General features: G+C 43.0%; 2 protein-coding genes across 3 annotated transcripts in view; one reads left to right on the forward strand and one right to left on the reverse strand.

Annotated features, from left to right (window-relative positions):
• The window catches only part of MLC1 (modulator of VRAC current 1), a 50382-nt gene extending 27921 nt beyond the window's left edge, over nt 1–22461 (forward strand). Inside the window, exons 9-12 of one of the 2 annotated variants that reach the window (XM_083182896.1) lie at nt 3796–3852; nt 12434–12556; nt 14765–14932; nt 21584–22461. In XM_083182896.1, the coding sequence (XP_083039022.1) occupies nt 3796–3852; nt 12434–12556; nt 14765–14932; nt 21584–21658 (423 nt within the window). In that variant the 3' untranslated portion in view covers nt 21659–22461. Of the gene's footprint in view, nt 1–3795; nt 3853–12433; nt 12557–14732; nt 14933–21583 lie in introns of those variants that run through there. The other variant, XM_083182897.1, reaches the window with a different exon arrangement.
• LOC146074598 (uncharacterized) lies at nt 17327–19787 on the reverse strand. Its single transcript, XM_083182898.1, has 2 exons — nt 18839–19787; nt 17327–18466 (listed from the first exon to the last, which is right to left on the reverse strand). Exons 1-2 carry the CDS (start codon nt 19476–19478, stop codon nt 17667–17669), a joined length of 1440 nt encoding a protein of 479 aa, XP_083039024.1. The 5' UTR covers nt 19479–19787; the 3' UTR covers nt 17327–17666.
• Nucleotides 22462–27493: the final 5032 nt, after the last annotated feature.

A 27493-nucleotide genomic window follows, 5' to 3' on the forward strand; every position in this document is an offset into this window, starting at 1 on the left:
ATTCTCTCTGCACATTTTACATCTGCCCCCCTGCAGTGCACATGGTTTTGTCCATCTAAGAAGGATTTTGTCAGAAAGAGTGAACTAGAATAAGGCCCTGAGTGTCCATCCCCAGCGCACACGCAGATTCTTCCATAATCGTCAGCTTGAATAAAACAATAGCCACACAGTATTGCAGCCTCAACAGAGACATCAGACACACATTGCTTGAGTATGGATTCACTGACATGCCTCAAAAACATTGCATCATTTTTAAACTTTGGTGCACTGTGCAATATGAAACATATACATGCGCAATTTACATATAATTGTGCAGTTGCTAAAACATTGTCATTTTTACTTTTATAGGCATCATTATCAAGGTTTAGGACAGGGGTATCCAACTCCGGTCCTCGAGAGCTACCAACAGTTCACATTTTCCAGCTCACCTCACAGGTACACAGGTGCACTCATTACTGACTGACACATTTTAAAAGATCCACAGGTGTCGCTAATTACTTCACTTGTGAGGAGACATGGAAAACGTTAACTGTTGGTAGCTCTCGAGGACTGGAGTTGCCCTGGTTTAGGGAATAGAATGTTGTCTAGAAGCAGAAATTTCACATTCATTTTTAGTATTCGAGAGCATTACAGTATCAACAATTATAATTTTCAATAATATACTGTATAGTGTTCAGACACCACTAGGTGTCAGTACATCTCAGAATAAAAGGAAATGTATAGCATTAATGGAGTACTGATGTGATCCAATCAGTTAGCTTTAAGGAAATTGTAACTCAAGAATATATATATATATATATATATATATATGTTGTTACCTGTTTAGCAAAGGAGCAAGGGTTGCAGGGCTGTAATTGGAGTAGTAGAAGATAAACAGTTGAGGTTGGGTATGTTTTAGCTAACCCTTCTAACTAGGGGTTGGTCCAATTAGTGGCGATGATCTTGTGGGTGCGAGTTATTGTGGCAGCAGGTGTACTTTACGGTGGTGGGAATTCTTATAGTAGCTAGCACTTTTGAGCGAAATCTGGCTGAAATAAGCATGTGAAGTAAGCAAGATTGTGTCGCCTTTGCCGGCATTACAACATTGTGGCAACAGCACATCACACCCCTTAAAGTTTTACATTCTCAACATTTGACCAAGCGGGATTCCGCCTCTAGTATTGTGAGCATCTTTTGGGATGCCTACTACATACTGGACAGTTGTATGAGGGACGGCATATAGGGATGTCTGGGCTATGGTGGTATACATTTATTACTGAGGGGGGTGGGGGGCTCATAGTATATGCTGTGTACAATATGGCTCAACATCTTTGCAGTAGGTGGGGCCGAGGGTATGTGGGGGGGCTGCGTATTTCATTTGTATTGGGCAGCCCTTCTTGGAATAAAGAAACAAAAAAAAGGAATGCAGCGCTCAAATAATGATTCAAAAAATTCTATTAAATACAGATTTATTATAAGAATAAGCACAAATTAAAATTGATAACATGGATATGCATATATTAAAAACACTGAGACCTGATTGGTGGTAAATGATTATATAACCTGCTCTGGTCAGTCAGTCTCCCCGTGTAGAGTCAACTTATAGGCCAATGGTAACCTCCGAATTGAGTCGTGTTCCAAAGTAACTGTGAAGGTATCCCCGGTCCAATGATAGGACCTGTAGATGGAGGGGGGATCCTGATGTTTGTGGTAATTGGGAGGTCCAGTGGGGGCCAAATATAGATGTACTAGATGTAAAGATATCCGCTGGAGGTGTCCCGGTCCAATCTTCTTGGAATAAAGACTCATTCCTTTTATGAGTTTCTCTGCTGTGATTTGTCTGTGTTTCAAAATGTCTGTTAACCTGTGAGAATTTTAATATCACCCATATTGCTTGAACATTGTAAATTAGTAACTTATTGAGCATATATTCTGTATCACATACGAAGGTGGATCAATAAGTACCTATATTAACCCTTTGAGTGCCAACATTACAAGGCATTATGATGAATACATGTTTGCTTGGCAATTTTCACACCTATTTTGACAAATTCACTCAAAGGAAACGATCCTATTAGCCGTGGAAGATTCACGAGTGCGAGTCATCACGGCACCTGGCGCACCTTACGGAGGACGGAATTCACCTAAAAACACATTTTATTTGAGTTTTAACATTTTAATTACAATAGTGCTATATATAACAATTACAGTATCAGGTAGATACACAACTTTTGTAAATCAAAAGTAATTTTGCAAGCAATTTTAAGCGAATTCGGGCCTATGAAGGGTGCGCGATTGGGTTAAATCGGGTGCCGTTGCCGGCATTTAAACACATTGGAACGGCACCACGCACCGTTCGCAAATAATAGGATCGACCCCAAAGAGTTAAACAAATGAGCTGGAGTAGTGTAACAAAATCTACATATCGGTAACAGGAGATGCAATAGGTTTTTGAACTCAAAACAACAGGAAGAACCAAGCAGAGGCAAAGTTATATGTGGTTACAGGCTTGCCCGATCTTGCAGCTAAAATACATGATCCTCAAAAAGAGGGGGGTTTTTTATTTTTGAGTTCCAAACACCTTTTCTGTATTCTAGAGTTACGTTCAGGAGCACTGTTTCTGTATACTCAAATAGGACCCTTTTATGTCCAGGTCTTTTTGTTGCAAAGATGTCATCTGGGCAAGCTACAGCTGTGTACAAAGTTTAAGAGCCTTTCATATATTCTTTTTACATTTGGATTTACTTGATAAAATAACTATTTGTGAGACTCGTGTAATATTTGTAGTTGTGCGTGTCATATGCGCTCCCTGTTTATGTCTCCTTTTGTTTTAAATTATGTTTTAATGGTTTATTCGTGCTGCCTTCAGTTTGTGGTGTTTCTAACTGCATGACCCCTATTGGAAATTGTTGTGGAGTGGACTGGTGGCGCAATAGAAATAATAACCGTCAGGTTATGGGGAACGAGAGTAGTTGAAGGTGATTAATAAACATACTTTTCCTAAGTAAGAACCAGCATATGATCAGGCACACAACATTTCTATGGCCACCATGACACAGGCTTGCTAGAAGCATAGCACATACAGTATACTGTATACATATACAGTATACTGTATACATCACTGATTAACTTAGAGATCAGTTTTGTAGCTTGAAATGAGCAGCACTTGTGATACATACAGATGTAGCGGGATTCATCTTTGCAGGGGATGGCGATGGCGTCGCCATCGCCATCCCCTGCCCCGCCGCCATCTGTATGCCGGAAGGGGACGCGCGCGCACGAGGTGCGCGCGCGTCCCCTTCCGACAGTGCTGCCCTCGGTCGCCCGGTGCCCACACCGGGCGACCGCACCCCCCCGTAGCCTCCTCGGGTCCCCCCCCTGCCCCTCGAGCGGGAGGCGGACAGTAATGCGTCCGCCTCGCCGCCCCATTGCCCGGATACTGTGACGCGCGTGCGTGGGGGACGCACGCGCGTCACAGTCAGATATCGGCGCCGTGTTCGCCGTGTTGCAGGCGATCCGCCAGCAGCATGTTGCTGGCGGATCGCTAGCAAAGACAAGGAAAGATTAATCTGTATAATATACTTGTAAACACACTCAAAGCAAATACTTCGGAATCTAGTATGCTACTTTGTGATTGCCTCTGTGTTTGTGCGCTGTGTGAGAGAGAAAGAGATGTAGTTTCACTCGCTACCAACAGATGGCAGTGTTCCGGAGATACACAAACAAACACTAGACATATATATCGATGATCTGATAATTGTGAATCATCAATATACTTGTGTATATGATTAACCTGAACCATATGTTTGTTTTCAGTGTTTCCCAAGTGCCATTGCCAGCCATGTTGCATCGGAATACCCAAGTAAATGCTTGGTAAGAATTTGATAAGAAACTAAACCTTAATATTCTACTTAAATTATAATTACTTGTTTATTTATTTTAGTGTTTGATATTCACAGAGAGGAATACATTTAAAATAGAAGCAAGTTTTTTTAAATTATGCTCAATTTTTAGTTTTATATGCTAGTATGATTTACAACACTGTTTTCATTGCTTGGCAACGGTTGTATAAATTGCATTCTATAGTGCAGTTATTGTATGTGGTTTATGACATACTGTACTATATAGTCGTATACTGTGAGCACTTTATATTAAGTCATAAAAAAAGTCAGCAAGCCCAAATGCTAAACAGCCTAGCTGCATGTGCACTATAGTGAGATCCTGGGCATGAATGGGAATGTTATCATGAAGAATAGGTCCAGAATGGTGGAGCAGATGCCCACAAAGAGGACCACAACCTCTGCATTCTGTGATGCTCTTGTCTTTCAATTGCTAGATGCATAGTTAACAAAATCACGACCATTGAGGCTGCATCTTTAACATTCCAATTATAACTGTGGAAAAACTCCCCAAACTCTTGTTCATTGCTTTATTAAATATAAAATGAAATATCTTGTAAAACAAATTCATGGACCTGTCATAGTCTAAATGATAGGTTCTCAAAGTCAGGTCCCTGAATTTTTCATGTTTTCACAAGTGAAATAATTAACTCCTATGGATCTTTTAAAATGTGTCAGTAATGAATACACCTGAGCACCTGCTAGGTGATCTAGATATTGTTAACAGTTTGAGGTCTCGAGGACCAAGTTTGAAAACCACTGGTCTAAATGAGGGTAGTGTATCCCCATAATAGTGATTCACGGCTCTCTATGAAGGGTCACTGTTAAATAACTATGAACAGGAGTAACTGGAACCCCCAAACCTCCAGCCAATCACAAGCCAGGGGCGGATCCAGGATAAAATGACAGGGGGGGCACCATGACAAAAGAGGGTTTGGGTGGGGGAGGGGCGGTGTTAGTCGTGCCAGTGTACATGCTAAGAGAGTGGCAGAGAGAGGGTGGGAATGGGATTAAAAATAGGCCCTGGCATTTAAAGTACACAGGCCCAACGTGGCGACAAAAGTGAAGGATGTAGTTGTGCGCGCGCCGAAGGCGCGCTCTGGAAAAAGGGGGTTTGGCCACTCAACAGGGGGCGTGTCCTTGTGTGTAGTGTACCACACCATATACAACTTCTACATATTATGCAACAAAATACTAGATCCCATTATACTTGCCCATTACAAATGTGCCAAATGGAATGAGCCAAAATTCACATAATGCCACATGGATTGTGACAAAATTCACATAATGCCACACGGAACGAGCCAAAATTCATAAAATGCCACACAGATTGAGCCAAAATTCACATAATGCCACACAGATTGAGCCAAAATTCACATAATGCCACAAGGATTGATCCAAAATTCACATAATGCCACAAGGATTGAGCCAAAATTCACATAATGCCACATGGATTGAGCCAAAATTCACAATAAGCTTCATAAACAGGGATTGCCTGCCAAAGGCGCGCATTAAACATTTACACCATAATGTCCATTACACGTTAAGTTACACACCATTATGTCCATTATGTATTATGCCAAACACCATAATGCCTATTAAAAATTATGCTACATAAGTGCTGCTTATCTACATGCTCATTGCCAAGGGTTCCATGCTCATTGCCAGAGGTTCCATGCTCATTGCCATGGGGGATTACATGCTCATTTCCAAGGGGGAATACATGCTTGCGGCAAATGGGGGACAGCTGCCACCAGGCAGAAGTGATAGCCACTGACAGTGGCAGAGCCTGGCTGTATTCAGAGCACTGCAGGTCCCCGCTATTTGAAATAATACCCCTCTCACACCAGAAAATGCATACCCAGGTTGGCCCCTTTTACACCAGCCTAGTCCCTGCATTTTCTGGTGTGAGGGGGAGAGAAAACCACCCCTCCCCCCTTTAACCAGTTATCTCATTTAACCGGCTATATCTTCGGAACCAACTGACCCATTTACATGAGACAAGTATCATATTGAAGAACTTTTGAGTGGGCTTTGAATGATTTTGGTCCAGTGAAACTGGAACGTTTGGTTCCAGGGTAATTTGCCCCCCAAAGAACATGAACAGCCATGAAATTACATTTCAAAAATAAAAAAATAGAGAAAGTAACAATTTTGGGGGAAATTTACCAATATGAAAAACCTAGTTTTTCGTATTGGTATTTCCCCTACGACTGCATACGACTGTTTCAGTCGTATGCAAAGTCGTGTTCCGGAGGGTCATTTACAAAGCAGTCATATACGACTGCTTTGTAATACTCCGATGGTGTAACCATTCGTATTAGCTGGCCGGATATACGTCCGCTAATACGAATTCGTACAGGCAGTCTGCACGGATCAGTCAGATCCGTGCAGGCTGTAAGGTGTAAAAAAAAATAGAAAAATAACTAAATATTTAAAAAAAACAGCGTGGGGTCCCCCCCACAGCCGAAACCAGCACCAGGCTGAAAGAGCCTGGAGCCGGTAATTAAAAATCAGGGAACCCGACAAATAGGGGTTCCCTGATTTTTAACAACCAGCCCCAGGCTCCTGCTCTTGGGCTGGTTCCCAAAATACGGGGGACAAAATGAGTAGGGGTCCCCCGTATTTTCAGAACCAGCCCCAGGCAAAACCAGCCAGCAGGGTAATGCCACAGCCGGGGAAAGACTTTTTATACAAGTCCCCCCGGCCAAAGCATTCATCCCTACCGACCAGTCAGCCTGGCCAAGGGCCCTGGGGGAGTGGGGACCAGTGTTCCCTCTAAGCTGTGCGCACGTGCGCACGCACACAACTCTACGAGTGTGCGCACAGACATTACAACAGAGCGCACAAAGCAGCAGTGGTCCCTTTTTGCAGTTGTGGACTTAATTAATGTGTGTTTCGCTCATTAACTACATTGTGTGCTGTGTTTTGAATGTTTAAATGTTTAATATCATTTTGAAGTAAAGTTAACACAAATGCTGAACGTAATTTTCCAGTTATATAAGTGACGCACAAAAATTAAAATTTCCTTCCAAAGTTGCACAGCCAAAATCTTTTGTGGCACACAGCCTTCGTAAAATTAGAGGGAACATTGGTGGGGACCCCCCCAATGAAGGGGTCCCCCCCCTCCAGGACTTACCTGACCAGGCTGAAGCCTGGTGCTGTCCCCGATGCCCGTGGGCGGTGGTCATCGGGCTGATTCAAGTGTAAAAAAAAGATTAAACTATTGTTTTTTACTGTGGCACTACAAGTGCCAGCAAGCTGGGACTTGGAGAACCACAAGTCCCAGCCTGCTGGGCATTAAAGGGCCCGCTGGCACTTGTAGTTCCACAGTTAAAAAAATAGTACACAAAACACACTGACACAAATTTTAAATAAAAGTTTAATACACACATCACACACACACTGATACTTACCTATCTTGATCCCGTCGGTAGGTCGCTGGCTCCGGTGTCGGCGGCTCCGGTGTCGGCGGCTCCGGGGTCGGCGTCCTGTCTGAAGAAAATCCATGGTGGACCTGTGGAAGGAAATCCTACTCACCAGGTCCTCCATGGATGGTCTTGTGTCTTCTGTCTTCTTTTCCAGGGCTTATTTCTTTATCTTCTTTCTTCTTCTTTACGCTCCCGGGACTTTCAGAGCTTCAGAGATGTTTCCTCCTTGACGTCTGGACTAAGAATGAATTCTAGCCAATCAGGAGCCGACTTTACAGGCTCCTGATTGGCCGCTAGGCGGCTCCTGATTGGCTAGAATTCATTCTTAGTCCAGACGTCGAGGAGGAAACATCTCTGAAGCTCTGAAAGCCCCGGGAGCGTAAAGAAGAAGAAAGAAGATAAAGAAATAAGCCCTGGAAAAGAAGACAGAAGACACAAGACCATCCATGGAGGACCTGGTGAGTAGGATTTCCTTCCACAGGTCCACCATAGATTTTCTTCAGACAGGACGCCGACCCCGGAGCCGCCGACACCGGAGCCGCCGACACCGGAGCCAGCGACCTACCGACGGGATCAAGATAGGTAAGTATCAGTGTGTGTGTGATGTGTGTATTAAACTTTTATTTAAAATTTGTGTCAGTGTGTTTTGTTTAAATTTTATTTAAAATGTGTGTCACTATTTTTTTTAACTGTGGAACTACAAGTGCCAGCAGGCCCTTTAATACAACAACAAGGGGGTGTCTCACATACAGCGCTCAGTGTATAACCTTAAATAAATAGAGATACCACCATTTGTTTGTTTCCCTTTAAAATGGAGATCTCAAATCTGCAGGCTTTTTGGTGAACCTGAAATGATACACACCCAATCTCACAGATTGTGTGAGAGCAGTAGCGCACGCAGGGGGGGTTTCCGAGTACCCAGAAACCCCCCCAGGAGTCTAAGGGCCCTAGGCTGAAAGCTGAGGGTCCCCTCTTTCCATGAGTACAAGAATTTTTAAAATCGGACCTTGGGAACCGGAGATATCTGACTTCAAAGAAGTGGTCCCCATCCAAGCGTGTTAATTGCTCTTCCCAGTCAGATATTTCAGGTTCTGTCTGACTTAGAGTTTTTCTGAGGGTATATTCCAAAAGCTGGGACTCTCCACCATTGATGGACACTAGCAGCTTGTCTCTACTTTTCCCAGAACCAGAGATATCAGCCTTCCAGCAGCTGGTTACTGCTCCAGCTCCATACACCTGGTATGTAGTTTTATATCCTCGTTGGCAGATTGCTCTGCCTCCTGAAGTCTGATCCCCTAGTTCCTAATACCATTTGGTAGGTGGGATTCTCTAGTTTTTAATTACATTTAAATCTAAGAAATCTATTCCCGGGAACTGGAGATATCTGCAGTCAAGCAAGTTGTCCTCCCACCAGAAAATTATGATTAATAAGCCCACGCCACTATACACCCCTCCTCTGCGTATTAAACATTTTCTACCACCCTGGAAGTTATGTATCAGGGCCCCTTCATTAAGCCCAATGCCCCCTGCTCCCACCTCATCTCCCACCATCTGTGCAGTAAAGGGGTAATTAGTGGAAATTACTGATCCAGGCCCTACATGCTGAGCGGTTGATATAATACCCCCTACCACCAGCGGGACATCAAAGCATATACTGGGTCACCTAAGGAGTCCATCTCCGTGCTTTGCTCCGCCCCTCTGGAAACCCCCTTCTTAAAATCCTGCGTTTGCCCCTGGAGAGGGTGAAATAGGAGGAAAATATAGTGCAGATTATCCTTGGTTTAAAAAGGGTTTAATATACAATCCGCACTTACAACATAAAAGCTTTTTGATAGCATATAGTACAATCCACCAGGCAAAAACAGCTCACAGTCAGATGGAAGAAGGGTCTTAAAACCAGGGGTCCAACGTCAAGTCCGGAACCAGAAAGAGGGATCCACCGATCAGCACCTTAAGATGACTTGTGTTCAGCCTTGGATGGGGATATGCACCTTCAAACACTCAACGCGTTTCGAAGTAATCTTCTTCAGGAGTGTAATTCTCTGTATGTCTGGCAGGCATATTTATACCTCCAGACTAAATGGTGCCAGCTGAAACAAATGCGCTCCGTCCATCACCACCGGATGTCCGGGTAGGAACAGCCGGAAGTGACGAATTTTGCGTGTCATATGCAATGAAGGAAGATGGCCGTGCGTTCCAAATGTCCGTTTTGTCGGACGTGTGTAGTTCGGAACAATACTATATAAGTATGGGATATTCTCTCTGGGCGCACATTAGTAATAAAGCTAAAGCCTCTTAGTAACCCAAATCAATGGGGTAAAGGAATCAATGAAACAGTAGCGGTGTGCAATGGCCGTGCGTTCCAAATGAATAAATTTTGGAACGCATTACGGAAGTGATCACGTAATTCTGTTATTCAATCATTAAAGGCCATCTTCCTAAGGTGCAGAGTACATTTCATGAACATACAATCACATTATATTACATTATAACATTATATCACAGATTTGGCTAGTATATACCAGATAAATACAGTTTGATGCAAATGAATATAAAATACTTCATATATCTATAAAATTTAATGTATATAAATATAAAAACTTTTATTTAAAAAATTAATTTAAAAAAATCTGGTTCAGTGACTAACCTTCCTCCTGATATGTATCAGGAGGAAGGTTAGTCACTGAACCAGATTTTTTTTAATTAATTTTTTAAATAAAAGTTTTTATATTTATATACATTAAATTTTATAGATATATGAAGTATTTTATATTCATTTGCATCAAACTGTATTTATCTGGTATATACTAGCCAAATCTGTGATATAATGTTATAATGTAATATAATGTGATTGTATGTTCATGAAATGTACTCTGCACCTTAGGAAGATGGCCTTTAATGATTGAATAACAGAATTACGTGATCACTTCCGTAATGCGTTCCAAAATTTATTCATTTGGAACGCACGGCCATTGCGCACCGCTACTGTTTCATTGATTCCTTTACCCCATTGATTTGGGTTACTAAGAGGCTTTAGCTTTATTACTAATGTGCGCCCAGAGAGAATATCCCATACTTATATAGTATTGTTCCGAACTACACACGTCCGACAAAACGGACATTTGGAACGCACGGCCATCTTCCTTCATTGCATATGACACGCAAAATTCGTCACTTCCGGCTGTTCCTACCCGGACATCCGGTGGTGATGGACGGAGCACATTTGTTTCAGCTGGCACCATTCAGTCTGGAGGTATAAATATGCCTGCCAGACATACAGAGAATTACACTCCTGAAGAAGATTACTTCGAAACGCGTTGAGTGTTTGAAGGTGCATATCCCCATCCAAGGCTGAACACAAGTCATCTTAAGGTGCTGATCGGTGGATCCCTCTTTCTGGTTCCGGACTGGACGTTGGACCCCTGGTTTTAAGACCCTTCTTCCATCTGACTGTGAGCTGTTTTTGCCTGGTGGATTGTACTATATGCTATCAAAAAGCTTTTATGTTGTAAGTGCGGATTGTATATTAAACCCTTTTTAAACCAAGGATAATCTGCACTATATTTTCCTCCTATTTCACCCTCTCACACAATCTGTGAGATTGGGTGTGTATCATTTCAGGTTCACCAAAAAGCCTGCAGATTTGAGATCTCCATTTTAAAGGGAAACAAACAAATGGTGGTATCTCTATTTATTTAAGGTTATACACTGAGCGCTGTATGTGAGACACCCCCTTGTTGTTGTACTAGATGTCTTTCTAAGTAGGTTCTGGATGTCCTACTTCAAGGTGTAATTCACATCTGCTGCACTGTGTTTTAATTGCGCACTATATGTTGGCACACTTGTTTCGTTTCTATAGCGGGCCCTTTAATGCCCAGCAGGCTGGGACTTGTGGTTCTCCAAGTCCCAGCTAGCTGGGGAGGCTTGCTGGCACTTGTAGTGCCACAGTAAAAAACAATAGTTTAATCTTTTTTTTACACTTGAATCAGCCCGATGCCCACCGCCCAGGGGCATCGGGGACAGCACCAGGCTTCAGCCTGGTCAGGTAAGTCCTGGAGGGGGGGCCCCTGGCCAGGCTGACTGGTCGGTAGGGATGAATGCTTTGGCCGGGGGGACTTGTATAAAAAGTCTCCCCCCGGCTGTGGCATTACCCTGCTGGCTGGTTTTGCCTGGGGTTGGTTCTTAAAATACGGGGGACCCCTACTCATTTTGTCCCCCGTATTTTGGAAACCAGCCCCAGAGCAGGAGCCTGGGGCTGGTTGTTAAAAATCAGGGAACCCCTATTTGTCGGGTTCCCTGATTTTTAATTACCGGCTCCAGGCTCTGTCAGCCTGGTGCTGGTTTCGGCTGTGGGGGGGACCCCACGCTGTTTATTTATTTATTTTATTTATTTTTACACCGCAGCCTGCACGGATCTGACTGATCCGTGCAGGCTAAAACGAGAATACGACAGGAAAATTGTGTTCTATTTTTCTGCCGTATTTTCGTGGACAAAAGCAGCCGTATTTTCTATACAGCTGCTTAGTACATCAGGAACCACCATTCTTTTGAATGGTGATTTCTGTCGTATCCTAACGATGGTGTAGACATTCGTATTTGTAAATACAAATACGAATGTTCCATCTTTAGGACTACGAATTGTTGTATTTTTGGGATTGTAAATCCCGAAAATACAAATTCGTAAAAAAAAGGTGTATTTCTCCCTACGAATACACCTTTTTTCTACAAATCCATTTTGGTAAATGTCCCCCTAAATTTGTACTGCAATCAGATCTGAATAAGGGCCTTATTTACAGTAATTGCATACAAACACTTGTACAGCGCAAATCAAACTAATAACCTGCAAATAATTAATGACTGTTTGCAATGATCAGTATCCAGGAAATTGCAGCCCCCCTTAAGTCTAAAGGCAGGAGCCGCCACTGGTAATATCGCAATGCAATGCAAGCAAAACTAGAGGTTAAATGCAACTTTGATTGTTTCACTTATATCTGATACTGGGAAGTGTTTTGTTTTAATTGTGTAATTTTTTCTATTAATGACATTATTTATTCAAGGCAGGACAAATTATTTCTGCTTCTCTTCATTATTATCTGATTGATTTGTGTGTGTATATTAAACTAGGTGGAAGTTCTGATCGCTACTAGCAGTATCACATCTCCATTACTATTTACTACATCAGCTTACCTATCTGTCAGCATTGTCCGGACGATTGAGATTTTTAAAACTTACCCACCTGCTGTTACTGTAAGTTTACTATTGTTCTTGTAATGTACTGTAGATCTACACACGTGTATCATAAAATAACTACAGATATTTCAGTGCATTGGTATGGGAGGGAAGGTTGAACACGTAATTTTTTTTTTGTGTGTGGTCTTCTGAATATATGAGTAGCAATGTAAACTAGTGTGAAAGTTTGTTATACCCCTTTCACACTGTACTTTTAAAACGGTATATTGCCGTTTTTTTTCCATTTTAAACGTTTAAGGCTGCAATGTGAAGGTGCCAGAGTTGATTTACTGGTTAAAGTTAACTGGTATTTCAACACGTTTAAAAAGCAGAGTCCTACACGTTTCAAAGCCGTTTTTTAGGCAGTGTGAATGGCTCTATTTCTATGGCTTGAAACGTGTCCCTTGGGGGTTAAACGGTGGAATGTGTGAATGGTATTAAATGCTTTTTAAAACGGTTTTCACCTGCAATGTGAAAGGTCTTAAGGTTCAGACCCGTTTTAAAGTCCCATTTAAGAATAAAGGGTCAATACCCGTTTCTGCAATGTGAAAGCAGTATATTTGTGTTACCTGGAACCAATGTGCAGGAAGTGTAAAGGAGCTTCTCTAAACATAGGTGGAAAGTACAAGAAAAGGTGACATGCATTCTAAATACTATGAGCATCAAGGGTGGATTTCCCACTACTGGCCGCAAACTGCACGGGAGAATATTACACTGTCAATATTACACTGTCAAAGGCATATATATATATATATATATATATATATACATTGGAGGAAGAACCGCACTCAGCCCATTTAAGAGAGATACAGGGTGGTGCTCCACCTTAGAGGATTATCCATCCCAATAATAACAATTGAAGAGAAGTAGGCACTCACCAGCACTGAGAACGTGCAAAAGCAACAAAGTTTATTCATCAGTTCATCAGGACATCAGCAAAGGTCAAAGTTTCGGCCCTCCACAGGGGCCTTTGTCAAGACTCAAACATGGATACACAGCAGAGTATACAGCTAGCCTGCTGACCAGCTATTTATGGCTTGTAACTTAATTACCTGTTACCGCCCACTCACCTGTGGAATCAGGACAGGAAGTGCTTAAAAACTCCACAACTATTACCAGCCTACTTACCAGATTCTTAAGAACATCACATTAGACGGCAATTAGCACACCATATCCAATTCTTAATATATCCAGAATGCTTAATAAAAAGCGGGGGCACTCACCATTTAGCTTCAGTCAGCATGTTTAATGCAAAGAATCAATCATATTAGTCAATTCTTAATATACATTTGTCTTAGAAAAGGCTAAAAACTCTCTTAGATCGCGGCAACAGCCGCAAACCGGAAGTCTGATGCGTTCCACAGCCATGGAACGCATCTCCCGGCCGGAACTTGTCATCAGCTGCGCTCAAATGTGCACTGCTGATTTGATCATCAGCGGCAACTGACTGGTTGTCAGTGCCGCCTATTACTCAGCCTCACTCACACCTGTTGGGCTATAGAATATGACTAATACAATTTAGTACACCCGGAAGTGAGGTGTGCTATACAATAGTGTAATATTGTCGAGCAAAACGCAAATGGGCTAGGATCATGGCTGTCAGGATGGACCGACAGTCGTGATCCAGGATTGCATACCCCCCTAAACCTTGCAAAGATGGTTGCATACATTGCTGTTAAAAGGGCTGTTTAGTTACTATCCAGCTATGTGACTTTCTGTGCGTGTCGTCAGTGGTATGAGACCATAAGCAGGAGCAACTCACTGTAACTTATCAAAATACTTTTATTAGTTTTAAATTAATATGGATTTTCGAGAATAATTATTTCCAATCGTGCTAAACCCTTTGAGTGCCATGTGAATTTGTCAAAATAAGTGTGAAAATTGCCAAGCAAACATTGTTATTTAACATAATGACCTGTAATATTTACTTTATATAGGAAATATAATCTTTTTTTACACATTTTTAATTTGAATTTCTATAACATATGTGAGTGACTCATTTTTTGGACATTTTGAACATCTCTCACAGAGATGTTGACACTAAAAGGGTTAATGTTCTTGTTGCATAGATGTATTTTCAAGTTGTAATTGTGTTGTTTTTTTTGATGTTTCAATATTAAATCAAATGAAAATGGTCTTTACAATACTAATGACAGTTTAGTGAACCTTATATTACTATTATTTTTCCATTCAGAATGATGGTTTCCTTGACTTTCTACCATTTAGCATTTTCATGAAGTGTTGCTCTTACTTTTGATGCTGATCCTGCTGGTACAGGCTGTGCTCACAAACATCACTGCCATCCAGTGTGTGCATTACAAGTCACAAATGATAATACGGGGATCATCCTGGAATGTGTCCCAGTTGTACAAGTCTGATTACAGAAATAATGACGTGAGTGCCATATGAAATTAAGAATATTTATAGTTAAATCCTTACTTAAAAATGAGAAGACCTTGCATTCCTAACGATATGAGTGTTTTGCTGCAACATGAATTAATATGCTTTCAGTGTCTGGGGAACTATACGTCAGGTTATGTAATACATACATAAATACATACATACTGTACAAACATACATACATACATACAAGGGGGAAAAAAGCACACTCACCAGGGCTTCTGTTCAATCTGCCTGTAGCAGGATTTATAGTTTATTACTCACAGCATTTGTACAAACAGATAGGTCCACATTTCGGCCACACAGGACTCTTCTATGTTACACAACCAAGATTGTTAGCATATGTCCATTCATTTATAAAATTAACATAATATGAAAATATTCCATACAGTAGTTACTGATTGGCTGGGCGGGAAAGTCAAGTCTTTGGTGTTATTGGCTTGTTATTTTCGTATGGTTTTATTCATAGGCTTTTCTATTTTATTCTCCTTTATGAACTACGTCAGATCAAAAGCAAGAAGTACGACTTTTCTAGAAGGGAACACCCGGACAGCACTCTAGGTTTTACAGCACAGAAAACTATTTTATATATGTATAATGCCATGTTCTCATTGCCGCCCCTGCAAAATCCCGGGTTTTTCTTGCCGGGTTTTTGGCGGGGCACAGAGAATGGATACTTTTCTACCCCGTTCATACAGCACCTTAAACCCGGGAAATTCCCGTGTATGACGCGTTCACACTGCTTCCCCTGGTCTGCCCTGCCAACAAGTGTGTGAATATAAAAGCAGCTTTGATTGGCTGTTGAAAAAGTAGCTGTGATTGGCTGTTTTAGAAAGCAGCTGTTATTGGCTGGCTGAGGATGATGTCATATAAAGTGGCCTGTTTTTTCCAAGCACACTGCATTGCTGGAATCATGGCTGATGAGATGCTTTTGTTTTGCACCATTTTGCTGTTTCATGCAGCAAATGAGAGCTTGCTGCAGCTGCTTACATTGTGCTACCTTGCACAATGCACTTTGAAGAGGAGGAGAGCGCAATTTCTTGCTGAGAGAGACAGTGCTCGCCTTCATTATGTGCGAAGGAGAAGAGCTTTCATCACCTCCAGCGTTACCTCCATATTGAGGTTCAGCACATCCAGTACCCGGCGAATGTGGACCAGAGACTGCTCTCATGGCGAGGTATTTTGGTCTACAGTGGAGGGTTATGAGGATGACCAGTGGATGGAGCATTTTCGCATGTCACGTGGGACCTTTCAGTATGTGCTGGACCTTCTAACCCCTGCACTTTCCAGACAGACCACAAACTGCAGAATACCCATCTCACCTAGAAAGAGACTAGCGATAGCGCTATGGTGGTATGCTACACCGGGAGAATACCGCACAGTCGCCTGCTTGTTTGGAGTGGGGAGATCCACTGTATGCACTATAGTCCATGAGGTGACGCAGGCTTTGCTGGAAGGACTTTACCGTCGTTTCATCACCTTACCTCAAGGACAAAGGTTGGACGACATCATCGCTGGTTTCCTGCATCGTGGGTATCCACAGTGTGCTGGAGCTATAGACGGTACACACATTCCTATTATTGCCCCCACAGAAAACCATGCAGATTACTTTAATCGCAAAGGCTGGCACTCCATAATTCTACAGGCTGTAGTGGACCACAAATATTGGTAAGTACATTTTTTTATGATAATATTAAACTGTACTTTGCGTATTGCTAGGGTAACTAAACAGAAATCTTAACACTTTATATTTTCAGCTTCACTGATGTCTTCATTGGCTGGCCTGGCCGTTCCCATGATGCAAGGGTTCTAGCAAATTCGGACCTATACCTTATTGCTGAGGAGAAGCAGGATGGCTGGTTGTTCCCTAGAGAGGTAAAGATATGTTTTTGCATGTTGCAGTTGGGATATTTTTAGTGTTATGTATGCATGTATGTATAACCAACGTACCACATGTATTGTTGTTTTTCAATGTCTCTCTTTACACCGGTAGAGAAAAGTGGCAATCTGAATAGCATACTTGTACTCCAAGAATTCCATATTGTAACTCTTATTTTACTTTGCAGAAATCGAAGATCATCGATGGGGTGGAGATCCCAGTACATATAATCGGGGATGCAGCATACCCATTACGACGATGGTTAATGAAGGGGTTCACCCAGCGCCATCAACTTACCCCGGAACAAATTGATTTCACCCACACCCTCAGTTCTGCACGAATGGTGGTAGAAAATGCCTTTGGCCGTCTAAAAGGCCGTTGGCGTTGTTTAATGAAGCGCAATGACATTGATACCAGCTTCATGCCTCATGTAGTTGCTGCCTGCTGTGTGTTGCACAACATATGTGAGTTTAAGAAAGAACAGTTTCTACCAGAATGGACCATACTGGAGCCTGAGGAATCAGATCACTCTGCAGATTCTGAGATGTATGAGGGGACAAACACATGTGCAGAAGACATTCGCAACACCATTACCAATAACATATTTGCTTTAACCCACTAGTGTACTATAGTTTTTAATTTTCAATAAACTTCAAAAACATTTCTGTTTGTTTGTACATATTTTATTCATATGTACAACATATATTTTTTTAGTTAAATAGCATAAAGTGTACCAAAAATGCACATAGAAAAATATAATAAAACTGTAATGACAATACCCAAATGCCTTACATAACTTCTGTACAGGCCGGGTGGGCAGACAAATAAACAAAAAGTCAATAAACACCTCTACAGCACATGGTAGCGGGGGTTTTCCTTTCTTGGAGCCGTTCGATTCTCCGCATGACTATGTGGACCAGCCGCATAATCAAGGCAGTGTGGTGGAACTGTGGGAGGCTGAGTTGCACCCGGTGTACGCTCAGGGAAATGGCAGTGATTTGCTGGAGGCTGAGGTGTCCCAGCAGCATACTCGGGGCACTGCGGAGGAACTGGTGGAGGCTGAGGTGCACCAGCTGTACGCTCTTGGAAATGTCGAGGATTTGCTGGAGGCTGTGGTGTCCCAGACGCATACTCTGAGGAGTGCGGTGGAACTGGGGGAGGCTGAGGTGGACCTGCTGTACGCTCAGGGAAATGGAGGTCATTTGCTTGAGGCTGAGGAGTCCCAGCAGCATACTCAGGGAAAAGGTGTGACATTGGTGGTGGGTGAGGTGTGCTGTATGGCACCATGTTCCCCTGGGTTGGGCCTACAAAATTTGGTTGGCCTGCGCTATACATTGGATAACCATACTGAAAATTATTGTGTGGTGGCTGGGGCAGTGCATGGCCTTGTGCCCTAAATAGACTATTAAGGAACTCCATCTGCGTATCTCGGTTCTCTCGATTGATACGCTCATGCATACCAACAATGGCAGTAATGAACGTGTTCTGTAGGTCACGCTCATTGTCCATAAATCGCTGCAGACGAGCATCTTCATGAACTTGCATCGAATTATCCATTTCCTTCAGGTGTTCAAGCATTACGGTGGTCATTGCTTTTGTGGCTTGTTCCATCTTAGTGGACCTCTTTCTTCTCAGTGGCACATTATAAACTATGGGAAAAACAAACAACACATTACTATACAAGACTATAATAATGTTACTTCTCCTTCTACCCAAAAGACATTGTTGGTGCCCATGCACTTGGAAAACCATCTGTGCTGAAGGCTAGATATCAGTAAAACCTTAACTTCTCATTCAGACGTGTTAGCAATGTTGCTGACAGGCCTGAATCAGATCCCCTCTGCACAGATGCATGTGGATGTTAAATTTCAAAAATACTTAAATAAAAAAGCAGTGTTGGCACATGCATGCTTGAGGCCTTTTCCCTCCTGCACTCTTGCTACATGCTGCGACATATTTCTTTAATAAACAAAAATATAGTACTGTGTAATAATGGTGTGTGTAAAAAGTTATAAACTTACTGTTGGTCCGCAACTTTGGACGTGCACTCTGTGGCAATGCTTCAAAGGCTGGACTTCCTTCAGCAGGTAGTGATGATGCAGGCGTTGATGGTGGTCGCTGCAAAGGTGATGGCGGATGCTGCACAGGTGAAGAGAATGCCGTGGGGCCTACAGCTGAATTGTGGGAGTTAAATGATGAATCCAGAACTTCACATTGGGCTTCACCATGGACAGAGCGGGAATCCATTTCACTGTCTGTGGCCTCAAGGTCAATGGGTGACGCTGCTGCTGCTACTGCGTTTTCTTCACAGACACTTGCTGCACTGCCAGCAAAACTGCTGGAGGAGGACAGTGATATGGGATTAGCCAGTGCAGAGTTCCCAAAGATGACATTACACTGGTCATAAAATGGCCAGTCCATACGGGCACCACCACTCTTCCTCCTGTTTAGGTCATGGACCTTAGCATACTGCTTCCGCAGGGCTTTGAATTTATTCACTACCTGTTGCTGCGTTTTGACGATGCCACGGGCAGACAGGATTTTGGCGATGTTGTAGTAAACAACGGAGTCCTTCACTGTGCCGGTCACTTGCTTTTTTATCTCCTCCTCTCCTCTCACTGCTAGCAGCTCGAGCACTTCCTCATCCCTCCAGTGCGACATGTCTGCTCTCCTCGACGCAGCATATGGACGTCAGACGCAGCATGAAATGGACGTCACGTCACCTGATCACATCCGCCAATGAGCTTCTTTTTTTCCATCATGTTTGAAAAACCCGTGTCTGCGCTGTTCAGACTGAAGTACACCCGTGTTTTACCCAGGAAAAACCCTGCAAAAAACCCGTGTGTAATTCCCGGGGCATAACACCCGGGAATTTCAAAAGGACGCGTTCACACTGAGACACGACACGGGAAATTACCGCTCGCCCTGCCAAATACCCGGGTTTTTTAGGCAATGAGAACGGGGTATTATAGAATTTTTTTCTTTGGGTAGTAGTGTATAATTTGTTAATTAAAACATCATTTTCTAAGATTCGTTGCCTAGAATATTTTATTATTTTGGGAAAATATGCTTGGTGCAATGTTCAGTGGTTATCTTTCGGTGGAGATGAGAAAAATGTAATTTTACTTTGAAGCTTTATTTTTTTTAGACAACAATGGACCTGGTTCAGATGGAAGCGGTCATCTATTAGAATGAACTTAGGTCTACAGTCATTAGGTCGACCCCACTAGGTCGACTGGCAGGAAGGTCGACCTGACTTAAGGTCGACATGGGCCAAGGTCGACATGACTTAAGGTCAAATTTGCATAAAGGTCGACATGAGGAAGGTCGACTGGTCATAAGGTCGACATGGGGTTTTTCACTGTTTTCTGAGCCGACATGTGCCGACAGGCAGTATTTCATGCCCTACCATCCACTAGGGCGTGGAGGAGGATATTAAAGCTGTGGCGAGCGAAGCGAGCCACCGTGCCCGAAGCATTGCGAGCGAAGCGAGCGATGCGAGGGTCCGATTCTCATTGCCAACTGTGTCCATGTCGACTGTGTCGACATTCGGATAAAAAACAGTGAAAAACCCATGTCGACCTTATGACCAGTCGACCTTCCTCATGTCGACATTTATGCAAATTCGACCTTAAGTCATGTCGACCTTGGCTCATGTCGACCTTAAATCAGGTCGACCTTCCTGCCAGTCGACCTAGTGGGGTCGAACTAATGACTGTAGACCTAAGTTCATTCTGACAGATGTACCTATTCCATTCAGATGTGGTTGAAGTTGCTATTTCTGCTGCTGCTTCCTTGGAGCAGCAATGGTAGTGCTACATGGTGATGCAGATGCCTCCTGCTGCAATAGTGATCCCACCTGCATCCTAGGAGCTTTCAATCACCATCAGGTTGCTTGTTACACAAGCTGACAGCTGAAAAGGACAGGAAATCTCTGTGCAACCACGGATATCCCTTGCCTCTTCTCTCCCCCTAAATGGCAACAACAATGGATACTTTGTGCATCCCGTAGCAGTAGCTTCAGAACCAGAATAACCCCCAATAAACTTTGATCAAGTTTGCTGATCTTTGCAAAGTGCAGTAAATCTATTCACACCCATATTGATTCTTAAGTTGAGTACACACAGCAACATTTGCAGCACCAGATACTGGCAGGGAGCCAGCAGCTGCAAAGTACATATGGCACAGGCTATGTTGGATTCCGCAGCATGGCCCTTGCCTTGCTATTGATGTTTTGCAGGGTCGACGGATTTTGGCATGTGGTGGAAGCTAGAAGATGTGCCTGATATGTCAGTCCCATCAGCCGGATTGGATGACCTATTGCCCTCCCCTCCTCTGCTAGTGAAATACCAGCAGTCGCGGCAGCTCTTCAGTGAGGGGGCGGGATAAAATGACTCAAATTGCATTATTTTAGGCCTGCCCCCTTGTAGACCAAAAAAATGCAGCATTTGCTGTAATAGGCGTGGGGCTTGATGATATCAGACTCTGTCCTCACCCCCTAAAAATGCAGATGAGCATTTCCTCAAAGTAGGTAAGTATGGTGTGTACCCAGCTTTAGCTGTATATTTATGAAAGTGAGGTGCTGTATAAATACAGAAAATCCGATTGGTTGCTATGGGCAACATCTCCACTTCTAAAAACACATACTATAGTAAATTTATATAGTGTTATAAGTGTTATATATACATTAAACAGAATATTCCTCTCTATTGATTAATGATTATTATATATCAGGTGATACTTAGAGTACTTCTCTTTATTTGCAGGTTTCCAACAAAACTCTGAGGAATTTTGACAAAGAAGGGGCGTGGAAAGCCGTTATGGTACAAATGACCCAGTAGCCTGTTCTCTGTACTTAATATGAAACAATTTTGATGCGTCCCTGTATCAGTCTACAAGTTTATTCATGGAAACAAAAGCCCTAGTCCTTCAAGTAACGAGACTCATGTTCTCTGTATGTCTTCACATCTGTACATCATAGTAGCGGTGCTTAGTTTGGTCTCAAAGCTATTTCCATATCGTATAAGGTATTTTAACAAGCGTATTTTATGTCAAAGTCTTTACCATTTTTATAGGCAGACTACTAACAGCATAGACATATAGAAGTGCTGTTCTTCTGCACTTATGTGCAGAAGACAAAAATCTCTCGCAACCTCAGATGGGAGCCCAACATAACTTCTATTGTCAAAAAGGCCCAACAGCGGCTGTTCTCCCTGAGGCAACTGAAAAAAATCAACATTCCCCAGGAGCTGCTGCGGTTCTTTTAGACTGCTATCGTGGAGTCTATTCTATGCTCCACTTTCACAGTCTGGTATGGAGGGGCCAATGAATCAGAAAAACAAAGCCTGCAAAGAGTGGTGAGGACAGCAGAGAGGATTATTGGGATGGACCTCCCCCTGTAAGGGAACAATACTACAGCAGGGTCAAGAAGCGAGCTGGGAAGATCGTGGTGGACAAACTCCACCCTGGCCATAACTTGTTTGACATTCTCCCATCAGGTAGACGCTTCAGGTCCATCCCTGCCAAGTCGTCAAAAAACGCAAAAAGCATCTTACCGATAGCTATTCAACTACTGAACAGATTCTGATTCTGATGTATAAATTGATCACTCTAGAAATTCTGATGAAAACATTCAACTGCATTACTCATTATGTCTTATGTATTTATTTCAATTGCTGCTGTAAAATATCAGAGAAATCACAGATTTAATACAATTAGTCCGTTGAATAGGTACAATTATTCATGTTTGTAAACAAAAAGTTAAATATAAATAAATCAGAATCATACATATCAATATAATGGACAATATTTCAACAAGTAAAGTAGTTAATTGTGACAATCCTGAGATCTGGAGATGATTGCCACAATTAATTTTAGATGTGTGGGCTCCCCCTTTTGGCAATCCCAATCAAAAATTAATAGGGATCGCCAATTGATTGCTTAATCAGATTTTTAACCATGATTAATAATCTGGTATTATCTGCGGATCTTTTTTATATGTGTGGGCATTCCCAATTCGTCTTCTTCATCTATTTATGGGCCCCATACATCAGCAATTAATTGTGACAATCCTGAGATCTGGAGATGATTGCCACAATTAAGTTTAGATGTGTGGGTTCCCCCTTTTGGCAATCCCAATCAAAAATTAATAGGGATCGCCAATCGATTGCTTAATCAGATTTTTAAACATGCCTAAAAATCTGGTATTATCTGCGGATCTTTTTTATATGTGTGGGCATTCCCAATTCGTCTTCTTCATCTATTTATGGGGCTCATACATCAGCAATCACAATTAATGGATTTCCAGATCCAGTGATTTTTTTGACCAGATAAATGGATTCTACAATCTATCTGACTTGCCCACTCATTACAGATTTATTTCAGTGATCGGCAGATTTTTCCATCTAAAGATTGCATCTTCATATCTGGAAATTGCCCAATCGATTGTCATTTCAGCTGTTCATAATGTAAATAGATGAAGAAGACGAATTGGGAATACCCACACATATAAAAAAAGATCCGCAGATAATACCAGATTATTAAGCATGTTTAAAAATCTGATTAAGCAATCGATAGCCCCCTTGTCCCACTTCCAGCCCTGGATGGTGGACCCCTTATAATGGAGGGATTCTGACTCCCCCATTGACAAGCCATGGTGCTCATGGTACAGCCAGGGAACCTCCTATAAAAAGTGTCCCCTGGATGTGTAATGACACCATGGCTCTTGGAGCCCAGTGCTGGTTCCAAAATATGGGGGGAACACAAGGTTTTTTGTCCCCCGTATCTTTGGAACCAGGTCCGATCAAAGAGGCCGCAGCTGGTTTCAGAAATACGGGGACCCCTATGCTTTTTGTTCTCAATATTTTTTTGAACCAGGACCGGCTTAATGAGTCCGGGGCTGATTTGGCTCAGGAGGGGGACCCCACGCCATTTAATTTAAATTTTCACTTTAAGACATTTTTGTTTACAGAAATATGCACAGATCTCACTGATCTGTGCATGGTTCTGCCAATCTGAACCTGTTGTATTTGTTTGTGCTTGCGCACAACATGTATTCCCGCAGACAGAGGGGCTGGGGCATGTCCAACAGCTCACAGAGCCACTGGCCAGGCATCCACAGGGGCATGGCCTTGCAGGAGTGAAGTGATTTATAGGCCACCCCCTTTGCCGTGAGGCTATGCCCCGAACTGTGGAACATAAAGTTGGAAGGTATGTAACTTGGTTAGGGCAAAAAGTGTGGTTGTTTTTCCCTTTTGGCCATACTCTCCTGTCTCTCTAGTTTAGATTTGCAGCCCTTCAATCAGGTCTGAATGAGGCCCATAGGGTCTCATTCAGACCAGATCGCAGGACAAATTTGTTCTCAAAATGGGCAAAACCATGTGCAACGTAGGTGGGGCAAATTTAATATGTGCAGATAGAGTTATGTTTGGGTGGGGTGTGTTAAAACTGAAATCTAATTTGCAGTGTAAAAATAATGCAGTCAGTATTTACCCTGCGCAGAAACTAAATAACTCACCCACATCAAATGCACCATCCTTAATGAAGGCCTTTCTGACCGATATTGTGAACAATATCACCTAGTGTGTATGGGGCTTACCTCTCTCTGCACGTTACATTTGCCATACTGTACCTGCAGTGCAACATAGTTTTTCCCATTTTGAAAACAAATTTGTCCTGCAATCAATTTTGAATGAGGCAGCTAGAAAGAAGATCCGACTCTGAATGATCAAAGTCGAAATTTGTTTTAAATAAGTTTTGTTGTACCTGCACTCAGCTATACTATAAAGCTTTGCATAGATAATTATGAGAAAAGAGTTGATATTCTGTCACAAATACTATAGGAGACATGCATAAAAATGTGATAGTTGTTGTATAACGTATGTATGGTCTATTCCTTCCTTTCTACGCACATGGGTGCAGGGGATGCAGCTGCTATGGGGCCCGGGCCCCAAAAATCATTTTGATTTATTTTTTCATATAATGCAGCGCAGGCAAAGGCTGTGCCGCTGTCCGTGTCTCCCTTCAGTGGTGGGACCCGGCACACATGAGATGGGACGTCCGCTGCTGCGGCTGCCTCCGCAGCCTCATGCTCGCAAGATGATGATGTCAGGTATTGTACATGCAGGCGGGCGGCATGTGATGAGGTCGGGACTCACCTCATCTTCTGGCGCATGCTGCAGCTGCCTCTTCTTTACCCGGCCTCAGGGGCAGATTTATTAAGCTCGGTGAAGTGATAAAGTGTCTGGTTTTTATCACCGGCCAATCAACTCCTAACTGTGAAGTTATAGGCTTGGTTTGAAAAATAACAGGTAGGAGCTGATTGGCCGGTGATAAAAACCAGACACTTTATCACTTCACCGAGCTTAATAAATCTGCCCCTAGGTGAACTGTTTGACTGTGACTGGGAGTCGGCAGAGGTGCACCAGCCACCAGAAGATGTTGAGTGCCGTTACTAGAGCGAGGGGGCAGGTAGCGCTGGCTGTTTTTGAGTACTGTACAGTACAAGTGCTCCCAGTATAGTTGTGTCAGGTGTGTGTAGCTGTCGCACAGTGTGTGTGACAGCTACACACACCTGAGACAACTATACTTGGAGCCCACTTTTAATAATTATATGCCCACTTTCAGTGCCTGTATTACAGAGGCCACACCCATTTTCCCCAAGAGGCCACACCCATTTTAATGTGACCACACCCATTTCCTCGGGAGCTCATGTGGGTGAGTTGGGGGTCTCCAGGAAACAATGCCGTGTGAGGTGGGAATCCTAGGCCAGGCTATGGATGTACAAGAGAAGAACCACTGTCAGAGCCAATAGTGAGGCCCGGCGCTGATGGCTGATGAGAGGAGGGGAATATGCCTGTCACAACTCTTACAAGCCCCTAATTTCCATCCTCTCTGCCTCCCCCCTAACCCCCCCTGCATCACCTCCCCCCTCTCTTTCTCCTTCTCACCTCACTCACACCCAACACACATTTCAGGAGCCCCTGCACATCTCAACCCTCACTCCCTCTTAACTCTTCCCCACTCTCCTTTTTCTCTCCCACCCTGTTTCTTTCCTCTTTTTTGCTCTCTCCCCACCCCCTTTTCTCTCTTTTTTGCTCCCCTGCTCTCTCCCATTCCCCCTCTCTCTCCCCTGCTGTCTCTCCTCTTTTTCTTGCCTCTGCCCTTATCTTTCTCTCAACTCTCTCTTACTCCCCCTCAATCTCCACTCTTTCTTTATATGTCTCTGCCCTAGTCTCTCTCTTTCTCCTCCCCACCGCTCTTCCCACACTTCGCCATTCTTACTCTTTCCTTTCGCTCACTCTCTGACCATCTCTCTTTCTCTACTAGAAACCTTCTCTCACTCCGTCTCTCCCAAACACTATCTATCACCACCTGTCTCTTCCCCTTTCTCTCGAAGACACCCTCCATCACCCTGTCTCTCTCCCTTTCTCTCTGTGATGCCATCTCTCACTCCCTGTCTCTCTCCCTGACTCCCACTCTCTCTCTCTATATTGACAATGGTGTCGCGGTGCTTACAAACGTTTGGTATGGGGCTCACACAGTTGTAGTTACGACCCTGTCTGCAAAAATGTGTATTTATACATTAACGTTACTTTAAAAAAAAGTACAAATAAATAATTCTTGGGTTCTCTTGTGACTTCCTGCACAGTGTTGGAACTCGCTATCCTGGAACAGCTCAAATCAATTATCATCTGATACAGCTATACCAAGTTTCAATATATAGCTGAGCGTGGGTAGTAAGGATGCTGTCGGCAGGTCGACAATAAAAAGGTTGACCGTCTATAATAGGTTGACCACTACTGGTCGACAGGTCATAGATCGACACATGAAAAAGGTTGACCTACCTCAGGTTGACATGGTCAAAAGGTTGACATATACAATAGGACAACATGGGAAAGGTCGACATGAGGTTTTCACATTTTTTTCCAGAACAGGAGTTTTTGTATTCTTTACTATCCAAGTGGACAAAGAGAGAGACTATAATAGTGTGCCAAGCATGGCAAAGACACCATACCCAAAGCATGGCGAGTTAAGCAAGCAAATCGAGGGGGCGCGGTACACTTACACAGTGTCCATGTCGAGTTGACATTGACAGCAAATTGTGAAAAGCTCATGTCGACCTGGTTTATGTCAATCTATTACTTGTGTGGGCATTTTGACCCTGTCGACTTAAGACATGTCAAACTTTTCAAAGTGTCGACCCATAGTGGTCAACCTAATGACTGCTGACCTTAATATATTTACCCTATGACTCATACCCGGTTAGAAGGAAACATTTTCACTGAAAGATTGTTTTGTTCTGCTGTGCTGTGTCTGACTCTATAGTCTTTTGTCAAATATATTTCTTTATTCCTGCAACAAACATGCAGGAAGCTTGAGGAATACATTGCACTGTAAACAATATAAATAAGATACAGCATGTGATGGAGAGACATTGTGACGTTAGGGAGAGGTGACAGGCAGTGTGTGAGATAGTGAGGGTGAGACATGGTGTGACGCCACAGAGGGAGGTGACAGGCAGTGTGTAAGATAGTGAGGGCGATACATGGTGTGACGCCACAGAGGGAGATGACAGGCAGTGTGTGAGATAGTGAGGGCGAGACATGGTGTGACACCACAGAGGGAGGTGACAGGCAGTGTGTGAGATAGTGAGGGCGAGACATGGTGTGACGCCA

This window comes from Crinia signifera, chromosome 4 (assembly GCF_055691185.1).
Source record: "Crinia signifera chromosome 4, ASM5569118v1, whole genome shotgun sequence".
In the NCBI taxonomy this organism is placed as follows: domain Eukaryota; kingdom Metazoa; phylum Chordata; class Amphibia; order Anura; family Myobatrachidae; genus Crinia; species Crinia signifera.

Excerpts from the sequence above, each read along its gene's own strand:
- LOC146074598 (XM_083182898.1), bottom strand. The coding sequence starts at position 19,478 with ATGTCGCACTGGAGGGATGAGGAAGTGCTCGAGCTGCTAGCAGTGAGA. Across the intron at positions 18,467-18,838 it reads TCCAAAGTTGCGGACCAACA|TTTATAATGTGCCACTGAGA; the intron begins GTAAGTTTATAA and ends TTTTTCCCATAG.